This window comes from Rhinoderma darwinii, chromosome 5 (assembly GCF_050947455.1).
Source record: "Rhinoderma darwinii isolate aRhiDar2 chromosome 5, aRhiDar2.hap1, whole genome shotgun sequence".
In the NCBI taxonomy this organism is placed as follows: Eukaryota; Metazoa; Chordata; class Amphibia; order Anura; family Rhinodermatidae; genus Rhinoderma; species Rhinoderma darwinii.
The window spans coordinates 76,809,794-76,823,843 of NC_134691.1; the positions used below are offsets into that span (position 1 = coordinate 76,809,794).

At 41.9% G+C, this 14,050-nt stretch overlaps 1 protein-coding gene across 2 annotated transcripts in view; it reads right to left on the bottom strand.

Annotated features, from left to right (window-relative positions):
- DNAJC5B (DnaJ heat shock protein family (Hsp40) member C5 beta) overlaps positions 1-14,050 on the bottom strand; it is a 111,307-nt gene that overhangs the window by 20,234 nt on the left and 77,023 nt on the right. For both annotated transcript variants that reach the window (XM_075828306.1, XM_075828308.1), the window contains one exon: positions 4,667-4,880. In XM_075828306.1, coding sequence (XP_075684421.1) covers positions 4,667-4,880 — 214 coding nt within the window. The remainder of the gene's footprint in view (positions 1-4,666; positions 4,881-14,050) is intronic.

Sequence of the window (14,050 nt, forward strand, 5' to 3'; positions counted from 1 at the left end):
ATTTGCGGGTCCCGGGCGACACATCAGCTATTGATGGCCTATCCTGTGGATAGGCCATCAATGTTTAGGGACTGCACAACCCCTAAGCCTACGATGTAGCAGGCTTAGGGGGCCCATGAGACAGGATCACAGATTGTGTGATCCTGTCTGCTGGGCCCTGTATCTAAGCCAATCACATGGTAGGCTTAGATACATGGCCCATGTGTGATCCTGTCTGCTGGGCCCTGTATCTAAGCCAATCACATGGTAGGCTTAGATACATGGCCCATGTGTGATCCTGTCTGCTGGGCCCTGTATCTAAGCCAATCACATGGTAGGCTTAGATTCATGGCCCATGTGTGATCCTGTCTGGTGGGCCCTGTATATAAGCCTACCACACTGTAGGCTTAGATACATGGCCCATGCGTGATCCTGTCTGCTGGGCCCTGTATCTAAGCCAATCACATGGTAGGCTTAGATACATGGCCCATGTGTGATCCTGTCTGCTGGGCCCTGTTCTAAGCCTACCACACTGTAGGTTTAGATACAGGGCCCCAGCACACAGTAATCTTATACTGTATAAGATTACTGTCTGCTGGACCCTGTATCTAAGCCTACATTGTGGTAGGCTTAGATACAGGGTCCCACAGACAGTATCACACATGGGCCCTGTATCTAAGCCTAACACGTGTTACTAATCATTTTTTGTGTTTTCTTACAGGTTCGGTCGTTGGACTACGGCGGATTCCAGGACGACTTCGATGACGGCTTTTTTTTTATTATCAATAAAATGGTTAATGAGGGCTGTGTGGGTTTTTTTTTATTTCAATAAAAAAAAAATTCTATGTCTTTGTGTTTTTTTTTAAACTATATTACTACCGCCTTAGTAATGGCCACCGGCTGATTGACAGTATCCATTGCTAAGGCGGGGCTTAGTGTTAGCCGGTGCAGAGGCGAACACTAACCCCCTTTATTACCCCGGTACCCACCGCCACCAGGGGTGCTGGGAAGAGCCGGGTACGATCCAGTACCTGACCATCTGTAGTGATGGTCGGCCACTGGGGTGGCCGCAGGCTGGTACTATCAGGAGGGGAAAGGCCAAAACAGTGGCCCTTCCCACCCTGGTGATGCTAGGCTGCTGCTGCTTTATTGTATCTGGCTGGTTATGAAAAATGGGGGGGACCCCACGTCATTTAAAAAAAAAATAATTGGAAAGAACGATGTGGGGTCCCCCCCAATTTTCATAACCAGCCAGATGCAACACAGCAGCAGCAGGCAGCATTACAAGGGTGGGAAGGGCCACTGTTTTTAGCCTTCCCCAACCTAACAATACCAGCCTGCGGCCACCCCAGTGCCTGCCCGTCACTACAGATGGACGGGTACTGGTTCGTACCCGGCTCTTCCCAGTACCCCTGGTGGCAGTGGGTACCGGGGTAATAATGGGGGTTAGTGTAGCCTCTGCACCTGCTAATATTAAGCCTCGCCTTAGTAATGGAGGTTGTCAATCAGCCAGCGGCCATTACTAAGGCGGTGATAATAACGTTTAAAAAGATACAAGCACATAGAAAAAATATTTTATTGAAATAAAAAAACACAACCCTCATTAACCATTTTATTGAGAATAAAAAAAACGCCATCATTGAAGTCCTCGTATCCGAAGTCCAACAACCGAACCTGTAAAAAAAACACAAACACACAAAAATAATCAGTAACACATAAAGCAGCAAAATTATTATTCTTACCTGTCCTGGGTCCAGCGCTGGAGACGCAATGTCAGCGAGCTGGGCCCTGTATCTAATCCAATCATGTGCGATACTGTCTGCTGAGCTGTGTATCTAATCCAATCATGTGTGATACTGTCTGCTGGGCCCTGTATCTAATCGTATCTTGTGTGATACTGTCTGCTGGGCCCTATATCTAATCCGATCATGTGTGATACTGTCTGCTGAGCCACTGTATCTAATCCTATCATGTGTGATATTGCCTTCTGAGCCACTGTATCTAATCCTATCATGTGTGGTACTGTCTGCTGAGCCACTGTATCTAATCCTATCATGTGTGATACTGTCTTCTGAGCCACTGTATCTAATCCTATCATGTGTGATACTGTCTGCTGAGCCACTGTATCTAATCCTATCCATAGTTTATAGGGTCGTAGTGCTATAGATATGCTGTCTCATATACACACTTTTTTTTGGGCGGACACATATGTATTGGGGCTATTTCCCCTGACATTTTAAGCCCTGAGGGTATGTTCACACGGCAGCGTCTGTTACGGCTGAAATTACGGTGCTGTTTTCAGGAGAAAACAGCACCGTAATTTCAGCCGTAAAGGCAAGTGCAGGCGTCTTTCGCTGCGTCCATTACGGACGTAATTGGAGTTGTTTTTCTATGGAGTCCATGGAAAACGGCTCCATTTACGTCTGAAGAAGTGACAGGCACTTCTTTGATGCGGGCGTCTTTTTTACGCGCCGCCTTTTGACAGCGGCGCGTAAAAAAAAATGACCGTCGGCACAGAACATCGTAAGACTCATTCAAATGAATGGGCAGATGTTTTACAACGCTTTTGAGCCGCATTTTCGAATTCAATGCTAAAACGCCCGAATTACGTCCGTAAATAGGGTGTGTGAACCCAGCCTTAGGCTGGGTTCACACGACCTATTTTCAGAAGTAAACGAGGCGTATTATGCCTCGTTTTACGCCTGAAAATAGGGCTACAATACGTCGGCAAACATCTGCCCATTCATTTGAATGGGTTTGCCGACGTATTGTGCAGACTACCTGTAATTTACGCGTCGTCGTTTGACAGCTGTCAAACGATGACGCGTAAATTGACTGCCTCGGCAAAGAAGTGCAGGGCACTTCTTTGCAACGTAATTTGAGCCGTTCTTCATTGAACTCAATGAAGAGCAGCTCAAGATTACAGGCGTCACAGACGCCTCGCATAATACGAGGAGGAACATTTACGGCTGAAACGAGGCAGCTGTTTTCTTCTGAAAACAGTCTGTCATTTCAGCCGTAAAAGCCACTGCTCGTGTGCACATACCCTTAGGCCTCATGCACACGACCGTGTTTTTGCGTCCGCAATTCAACCGCAAATCCACGGGTAAATTGCGGACCCATTCATTTCTATGGGCCCATACACACTATCCGTGTTTTCACGGCTCTCCGCATGTCCGCACATCCGTGCCGCAGAAACTACGGACATGTCCTATTATGGGCCGCAAATGCGGTGCGGACATGCCAATAGAAGTCAATGGGCCCGTGGAAATTGCGGATACACCGCCGTGTGTCATCCGCAGTTTTGCGGATTTGCGGAAGTGTTGCTAGGCGACGACCGGGAATGAGTTCTGTCGTCATCATGTTTTACCTAGGCTTTTTATTTTTCATCCGCATTTTGCGGATTACATACGGATGAACTGCGGAGGACATACGGATGAACTGCGGATGACATTTCACGGAACACGGTCCTGGAATTTGCGGACCAGAAAAACACTACGGTCGTGTGCATGAGGCCTTAGTGACGCCCCCGGCTGCTAGTGCTGCATTGTTGGGTCACTTAGGAGACCCAGCGATGCAGCTGAAAGCTGCGGACCGTCGGCCATGAGAAGTTTGCGGGGGGGGGGGCCCAGTAAGAATTTTTGCATCGGGGCCCATGAGCCTTTAGCTACGCCCCTGATCTCAAGGCAGCTGGGACCACAGTCACCAAGAAAACCATTGGTAACACATTACGCCGTAATGGATTAAAATCCAGCAGTGCCTGCAAGGTCCCTCTGCTCAAGAAGGCACATGTACAGGCCCGTCTGAAGTTTGCAAATTAACATCTGGATGATTCTGAGAGTGATTGGGAGAAGGTGCTGTGGTCAGATGAGACTAAAATTGAGCTCTTTGGCATTAACTCAACTCGCCGTGTTTGGAGGAAGAGAAATGCTGCCTATGACCCAAAAAACACTGTCCCCACTGTCAAGCATGGAGGTGGAAACATTATGTTTTGGGGGTGTTTCTCTGCCAAGGGCACAGGACTACTTCACAGCATCAATGGGAGAATGGATGGAGCCATGTACCGTCAAATCCTGAGTGACAACCTCCTTCCCTCCACCAGGACATTAAAAATGGCTCGTGGCTGGGTCTTCCAGCACGACAATGACCCGAAACATACAGCCAAGGCAACAAAGGAGTGGCTCAAAAAGAAGCACATTAAGGTCATGGAGTAACCTAGCCAGTCTCCAGACCTTAATCCCATCGAAAACTTATGGAGGGAGCTGAAGATCCGAGTTGCCAAGCGACAGCCTCGAAATCTTAATGATTTACAGATGATCTGCAAAGAGGAGTGGGCCAAAATTCCATCTAACATGTGTGCAAACCTCATCATCAACTACAAAAAAACATCTGACTGCTGTGCTTGCCAACAAGGGTTTTGCCACCCAGTATTAAGTCTTGTTTGCCAAAGGGATCAAATACTTATTTCTCTGTGCACAATGCAAATAAATAGATATAATTTTGACAATGTGATTTTCTGTTTTTTTTTAAATATAATCTATCTCTCACTGGTAAAATTAACCTAGCCTAAAAATTCTAGACTGTTCATGTCTTTGACAGTGGGAAAACTTACAAAATCAGCAAGGGATCAAATACTTATTTCTTTCACTGTAGCTTCTCTTCCAGAATCACTTTTAGATGTGTTTACCTTTGCCCACCAACTAGACAGCATGAAATATGTGTTAACATTTTCTTCTCCAAACTGCTCTGCCACGTACAATCCGAGGGAGCCATACTTGTCATAAATGTTCCTCTTAGATATGTCAGATAGTATTGAATTAGCATTGTTGATCTCCTTGAATGTTTCAGCTGCTTGGGGATTGTCAGGATTTTTGTCAGGATGATGCCTGAGAGCCAGTTTTCTTTCACCATGAAGAAAAAAAACAAATGAAAATGTGTTAGAATATAAGCTATAATAACAGAATAAATAAATATACAAATTATTATTATTTTATGTATTTTTATTAATCTCCACCTCTTATCCATAGTTTCCGCTCACTATAATTGTATATAGTGTCTGCATGTACAGTTGTAAATATATTTTTACGGGAATCACTGTAAAAGTTTTGACTTGCCAATTTATAAGGCGTTTTTCTCCCATGGGGCACTCTCTACAAACTTGCATCTCAGACTTCAGCTAGTACCCTATATAAAATCTTAAAACCCACTGAAGGTCTCACAAATAAAAACTTTCCACACTCTCACGAGTGGATTCCTGAAGAGCCTTACTGTGAAAGTTATTAAAATGTGTTTAAGTGATTCAATTTTGTGTAAACTCCATCTTCTATATCTTGCATCCATCTTGTATTCTAAAGAATCCATTTTGTGATTAAGAGGTCATCTGTTGCTTTAAGACAGTATATTCACGCTGGGATTGTCTGTTTCTCAGCTATGTGTCTCTCTGTTCCTTATCTGAGTCTGTTACAAGAAATGTGTGCTGACCTTGAAGTTGCAATTCTACGAGAAAGGTCATTCATGAAACTGAATGGGTTATAAGATAAGATTGTATTCTAGCCTGAGAAATTGTTTTGTTCGAATCACAAGTGCTGGTTATCAGTTGGCATGACATAGCGTTTCATGGGAATCGTAGTTTTACATTTAAAAAGTCTTTCATGACTGTGATTGGCTCAGTACGAGCATCTCCTCACTGTATGCTATTGGCTGAACCAGAGTCAACGTCACATTGTAAACGATTGGATGAAATCAAGCCTACTCCCCTTTTCAAAGATATTATTGTAATTGCTTGGGTCAATAAACTTTAGAGAATAATAGTTGAGTATACAAGCAGTGTCTCTGTGTCTCTTACTTCTCTCCGATATATCGCTATAACTTATGGATTTGGATCTGGATACATTTACAGGTATCGTTTGACATACCCGTCTAAAACTTCAGTCTAATATATTTTGGCCATGATTGCGTCAACACTTACCAGTTTAACCCTTTAATGACCAGCCTATATTAAACCTTAATGACCAAGCAATTTTTTTACGTTTTTCCACCATCACATTTTATTTTTGCGTCGGCTGTATCAGGACTTGTTTTTTGCGGGACAAGTTGTGTTTTTTAATAGCACCATTTTGGGGTACATATAATTTATCGATTAACTTTTATTAACATTTTTTTTGAGGGTAATAGAAAAAAACACCAATTTCGTCACACTTTTTTGCGTCCTAAATTGACACAGTTTACCGTGTGGTATAAATAACACAATAACTTTATTTAGCGTGTTGTTACGATTGCAATGACACCAAGTTTATATCGATTTTGTATGTTTTACTACTTTTACACAGTAAAAAAAAAAATTCAAAATTATTTGTTTTTGTGTTTGCATATTTGAAGAGTCATAACTTTTTTATGTGTCCGCCGATGCAGCTGTGTGAGGGCTTTTATTTTGCAAGATGACTTGTAGTTTTTATTGGTACCATTTAGGAGTACATGCGACTTTTTGATACCTTTTTATCAAGATTTTTTAAGGCAGGATTCACAGAAAACAGCAATTTTTGCCTTTGTTATTTATTTTCACAGAGCGGGTTAAATAATGTAATAACATTATAGTTGGGGTCGTTACAGACGCGGAGATACCATATATGTGTAACTTTTTAACTGGGGCAGACCTGGGGGCCTTTATTAGGCCCCCCGGCTGCCATAGAAGTCACCGACACCCTGCGATCACATGCAGGGTGACGGTGGAGTGAGAGAGGGAGCTTCCTCCCTCTCTCCAAAACCACTCAGATGCGGTGCTCGCTATTGAGTGCCGCATCTGAAGGGTTAAATGATCGAGATCGATACTGACGCTCCTCTGGTAACTGAGAGCAGGGAGATTTAACGGCTCCCTGCTCTATTTATTTGTTCTGATGCAGCGCCGTAAAAAGGCTACTGCATTGGAATAAAGCCCGTTAGTCGCCGCTGTAAAAACACTATGGGGCGGTAACTAACGGGTTAAGGATTTGCAGATGTCTCACATACCATTATTATTGGTAAGGCATATGCCCATATATGACCACTTTTAGGTTGTACTCAGACGCGGTTGAGGTGCGATTCAAACAGCATAAAAAATGCATTGGAAAACCGCATGCATATTCACCGCAATTTGATGTGTTTTTTAAATGCGGTTTTAACTGTATCTTAACCACAACGTCTAAATACACCCAGGTCCGGACTATCTTATAGCACTGCGCCCCTTGTTTTGTGCAGCTATATGGAATTACAGACATTTAGGAACAGCCATTTGCAAATGACACATAACTTTAGACATATTTATTAGGCATTAATTAATTCATTAAGTTATCAGGACTTGAGGTCATAAGAAGGTTTTATATAAATAAGGGCATTCTGGCTTGTAATCTGTAAAATCTGATTGGTCCAATGGTAGCCCACATTCCACATTTGGGGTATGTTCACACAAGGCGGATTCGCTGCCTAAATTGTGGTGCAGTTTTTCTACCAGAAGGTCCGCACGTATTGATTGGCTGCCGCAGTCACATGAGACGGGATCACATGAAACGCCATCCCTGGAGGCCGGGCTGGACGCAGGAGCATAGAGATCTGAGTAAATTTAGACTTTTTTTTCTGTGTTGCGATTTTTAAAGGGCGGAATCGCAGCTTTTCCGTGGAGAAAATCGCAACATTTGCTTTTTGTTGCAGGTTTTACATCCCCATTGAATTCAATGGGGAAAAGCCACAACAGCAAACCAGTGATTCCGCTGCAGAAAATTGACATGCTGCAGATTAAAATACTGCACCGCAAGTCAATCTATGAACGTTTTGTTACGCAGCGTGTAGATGAGGTTTGTTCAAATCTCATCCACTTTGCTGCTACTGTAATAAGCTGCAGATTTTCCGCAATTAAATTTGTTGCGGAAAATACGCAATATTTACGCTACGTGTGAACCTGGACTTGAAGTTACATTTCACATAATAACAGAATTATGCAAGGCACTATAGAACAGGAAGCATCAGAGGCGTCATTTAAAGCTACTTGGCCCCAATGCAAAATCTGTAACAAGGCCCCCTCTCAAACCATTTGCTATTTATGTGCCAGAGGGGACTTTGTACCCCCTCAGGTTCAAGGGCCCAGGTGCTAATGCTACCTATAGTTACACAACTGGGGAGAATGTTCCATAATTAATTAACAAGCTATCCCCAGAATGCATTGGTGTAAATAGGAAAGACTGGGCCCCATAGCAAACTCTTGACTGAGCCCCCCAGGTGCCACAAGCATCCCCCCTTATAGATAGTGCCCCCTTAAAATGTGTCATACAGCCCCCCTGTAGACAGTGCTATACAGCCCCGACTATACAGTGTCACACCCCACTTGTAGATAGTGCCCCCACCTCCCCCTTGTAGATAGTACCATACACCCCCCCTTTAGATATCGCCATAAAGCCCCCTATATATAGCGCTATAGAGCTCCCACTGTATATAGTGACACACAGCCCCCCTCCCTTGTATATAGTGCCACACAGCCCCCCTTAGTAGATAGTGCCACACAGAGACCCCTGTAGATTGTGCCACACACAGACCCCTGTAGATAGCGCCACAGCCCTCCCCCTTGTAAATAGTACCATACAGACCCCCTAGTAGACAGTGCCACACAGCCCCCCCCCTTAGTAGTGCCACACAGCCCCTTGTATATAGTGCCACACAGCTCCCCCATGTGTATAGAGTAACACAGCTTCCCCTTGTCTACAGTGCCACACAGCTCCCCTTGTGTATAGTGCCACACAGCTCCCCCTTGTGTATAGTGCCACAAAGCTCCCCCTTGTGTAAAGTGCCACACAGCCCCCCCATGTGTATAGTGCCACACAGCCCCCCCCCCTTGTGTAAAGTGCCATAAGGCAATGGCGCATCTGAGAAAGTTGTATCAGCCAGGGGGATGTCAATCTAACATGGAAAGTTTGGTTTGGAGGCAGGACTATGTGACTCTTCAGGATAGCGGCACCGCCCCATGACCCTTTAATGAGTAATTAGCATATAGTGTGTGCCGTTTTAAAAGTGGATTTTAAAGATTTTGCTGCATCTGAAAAAAACATACATTTGGAAATATTGTCAGGTCATGTATTACCGTATGGTGGCGGTTCAAGGGGTTAAAACTACCAGACAGGTTCCCATGAAATATACAATGAATTGAGAACAATTCTATCTGCCCTGCAATTTTGTTATTATAAATATATTCTATATAATTACATCCCCAGAACCAAGCTCTGACATATACGGCTCTAGAACCAAGCTCAATACATATATACATCTCCAGAACCGAGCTCAGTACATATATACAGCACCAGAACCGAGCTCAATACATAAATACAGCACCAGAATCGAGCTCAGTACATAAATACAGCACTAGAACCAAGCTCTGACATATATACAGCACCAGAACCAAGCTCATACATATATACATCCCCAGAACCAAACTCAGTACATAAATACAGCAGTAGAACCAAGCTTAGTACATAAACAAGAACAAATGAAATATAGGAGCTGCACCGTAGCAAGAAATGTGGGTGCTATCCTCAGGGGAAAGTTGATGTAAGACCCTAAACAAGTACAACCACAATCCAAAAGAAGAGGCAGCACTCCAGTGGTATAAAAATCCAAAATTTATTCACCCAACATACAGGCAACGTTTCACCTTCCCATTGATCGGCTTGAAAATGCCTTCAATGGGAAGGTGAAACGTTGCCTATATGTTGGGTGAATAAATTTGGGATTTTTATACCACTGGAGTGCTGCCTCTTCTTTTTGAATGTGGTTAAGCTTAGTACATATATACAATACCAGAAAAATTATCAGTACATATATACAGCACCAGAACAAAGCTCAGTACATATATACATCCCCAGAACCAAGCTGAGTACATATATACAGCACCAGAACAAAGCTCATACATATATACAGCACCAGAATAAAGCTCAGTACATATATAAAACACCAGAACAAATACAGCTCAATTTAGTGAAACCCCCTGCAATATAGGTTTGTACGGCGTAAAACTACAGCTCCCAGCATGGCCCAAACAATAGTAAGGATATATATAACTTAGAAAAGACAGATGCTAAGAAGACAAGGGAATATGCAAAAATAGAAAAGTACTTTATTGAGTTACATGATAAAAGACAATAGATAAAATGAGGAATCCATAAACCAGCAGATAAAAAGGACAATAAGCTGTGTGTCTAACAAATAAACAAAGAGTACAAAATTGTACCAATGACACTCCTTCCAAAAAGTTTTGATATAGACTGAAATGAAGAGACCATATATGCATATAACGATGTGCTACATAAGCACATAGAATACAAATAGTAGTGAAACATGTATTAAGTCCATATGAACGTGGAGGAAAGCAATTATACACAAGAATACTGAGGCATATCAAAGGGATATATCATACCCATGATGGATGCAGGAAGAAACACAGCGAACGTCCGCCCCAATGCACGTTTCGGCGTTAATGCCTTCGTCTGGGGGTGGCGTTGAACAATGAACTCACCATCTTTAAATGGGGACTGGCCAATTACAAAAACATGCGTCAGGTGAAAAATATTCCATTCTAAATATGTTTACCTCACTGTATAGTTACCGGTCGCGTCACCCTGGAGAGTAAGATGGCCGCACCACCGGACGCGTCGGTCACGAGGGGCCGGAGCCGGATACACGTCACCGCGTCAACAGACACGGTCACGTGAGTCCAGAGTCCGACACGTCATGAGCGACGAAACGGAGGCCGGTCACCACGCACCAATCACAAAGCGACACAGTGAGCAGAGAACACAAGATCGCAGTTAAGGTAAATTTGCCAAATAGTAGTTTACAATACATGTGTGCAATACAGCATTGATAACCTTAATGTCGATAAAGAAAATCCATATCAAAGTGTAGTAACCATCAGAACTACATAATGCATTTGCAAGGAAAATAAGCACAAAACCAAATAATTGATGCAGTGAAAAAAATATATCAATAAAGAAAAAAAGGGGGGTGCCAAAAATAAAAAACAAAAAACACAGCACAAGATCACAGTATATGAACACTATATTATATCCAGCGATAATATAATAATAACAACAAAAACAAATGGCAGCAATGGAAGCTGCAGGTGTGCTCACCCAATAGGTTGTCATGGGATCTGTAGTTCCTCAGTTGGAGTGCAGTCGGAAGAGGGGGCTTGCAGGCAGGCAAGGATCCAATAAATAGAAGAGTTTTTTAAAGAAAATCCTCAGCACATCCACATTTAGAAAAAAATATAAAAAGAGCTTTATTTCGTCATAGAATAAAAGTGCATCGGACAGAGGTGGGACGTGTTACTGCTAATAGGAGTAACACGTCCCACCTGTGTTTGATGGACTTTTATTCTATGCCGAAATAAAGCTCTTTTTATATTTTTCTAAATGTGGATGTGCTGAGGATTTTCTTTAAAAAAACTCTTCTATTTATAATATAATAATATTTGTGCTAAATATATATAAATGTGAATAAATATGAATATTGATACTAAAAAATATATTAAAGTAATAAAAATGAGCATAAATAGTGTACAGAATTATAATATAAATAGTGTATGTATTACATATAAGTGCATAAAAAATCATACAATTTTCCAACAAAACATATATCAATGTATGAATATAAGCATATATCAAGCATTGGTTCTCTTATCACCAAAAGATTCTTCAAGAGTTGCATGGATTTCAACAATATTGATTGACAAACATGGAAAAGCCCATTGGCGCAGAATTATTTAGGAACCCCAAATAAAGAAGATGGAAACTCCAAATGTGACAATGGGATTATGCAATATAAATCTAGTCTATATGAAAAGAAATATATATTGAGTTAAAATCAAAAACAAAAGATAAGAAACAATAAAATATACCCAACACCTCTAAAATGAGCTGGCAATCAGAGAAATGAGGAGAACCCAGTGGTCTCATTGAGGTCTTTAGGATGTACAGTTTGAAGCCTCCATATCCACTTGCATATCCACTTGCATTCTCTCTGTAGGAGAAGTTTTTTTTAGATCATTGATGTGATCAATACCTTTACCTTCAACGATCTCGAATTACAAGCGTGGTGGAGTCGAAAATGTTTAGGAATGGTTTTTAAGTGTTCCACATCTTCTACCATTTTAGCGTTCTCTATATCCCTAACATGTTCTCTCACACGGACCCGCAACTCACGGATAGTCATGCCTATGTAAATTTTAGAGCATGGGCATGTGGCATAGTAAATGACACCTTTAGTGTTGCAGGTAATCAGCCAACACATTTTGAAGTTATTATGGCCACTAGAGTCAACAAAATACTCAGAGCGCTCGATGTTAGGACAACTTAATAAATCCCCGCACGATCTACAGCCCCATTTAGGGCCCGTTGTGGCGAATACTTTACCGGGTTTAACCGGTGTCAGGTAACCATGCACTATGGCATCACGCAGATTACGTGCACTGCGCAGTGCCCTACCAGGATAATCAGGCAAAATTGTATGATATTTTATGCACTTATATGTAATACATACACTATTTATATTATAATTCTGTACACTATTTATGCTCATTTTTATTACTTTGATATATTTTTTAGCATCAATATTCATATTTATTCACGTTTATATATTTAGCACGATAATTATTATTATATTATCACTGTATATAATATAGTGTTCATACACTGATCTTGTGCTGTGTTTTTTGTTTCTTATTTTTGGCACCCCCCCCCCCCCTTTTTCTTTATTGATATATTTTTTTCACTGCATTAATTCTTTGGTTTTGTACTTATTTACCTTGCAAATGCATTATGTAGTTCTGATGGTTACTACATTTTGATATGGATTTTCTTTATCGACATTAAGGTTATCAATGCTGTATTGCACACATGTATTGTAAACTACCTTTGGGCAAATTTACCTTAACTGCGATCTTGTGTTCTCTGCTCACTGTGTCGCTTTGTGATTGGTGCGTGGTGACCGGCCTCCGTTTCGTCGTTCATGACGTGTCGGACTCTGGACTCACGTGACCGTGTCTGTTGACGCGGTGACGTGTATCCGGCTCCGGCCCCTCGTGACCGACGCTTCCGGTGGTGCGGCCATCCTATTCTCCCGGGCGACGCGACCGGTAACTATACAGTGTGGTAAACATATTTAGAATGGAATATTTTTCACCTGACGCATGTTATTGTAATTGGCCAGTCCCCATTTAAAGATGGTGAGTTCATTGTTCAACGCCATCCCCAGACGAAGGCATTAGCGCCGAAACGCGGATTGGGGCGGACGTTCGCTGTGTTTCTACCTGCATCCATCATGGGTATGATATATCCCTTTGATATGCCTCAGTATTCTTGTGTATAATTGCTTTCCTCCACGTTCATATGGACTTAAAGCATGTTTCACTACTATTTGTATTCTTTGTGCTTATGTAGCACATCATTATATGCATATATAGTCTCTTCATTTCAGTCTATATCAAAACTTTTTGGAAGGAGTGTCATTGGTACAATTTTGTACTCTTTGTTTATATGTTAGACACATGGCTTATTGTCCATTTTGTCTGCTGGTTTATGGATTCCTCATTTTATCTATTGTCTTTTATGATGCAACTCAATAAAGTACTTATCTATTTTTGCATATTCCCTTGTCTTCTTAGCATCTGTCTTTTCTAGGTTATATATATTCATTCTTGATGCTTTTTGGGTATACACCCTAGGATCAGCTCACATAGTTCACATATACTAATTATTGAATCACATGTTTGGGCTATTAGATCCATGCTGTATTTTTCGGTTAGGTCAATAGTAAGGATATGCTGGGAGATGCTGTATCACAAAAAAAAAATCATACCACCCATCATCTCGCTGCAGATCATACAGCGACTACAGTGCTGATTAGAGGCAGAATAAACATTTACATTAAGCGACTCACCTGTGACGTCTCAGATTCTAGTTATTTTCTTCTCCCTCCGGTCCAGACCTCTATGATGGATTTCTTCCGGCCATGCTTAGATTTCTGCAGTTTTCCGCTCACATTTCTTCACTTCTCA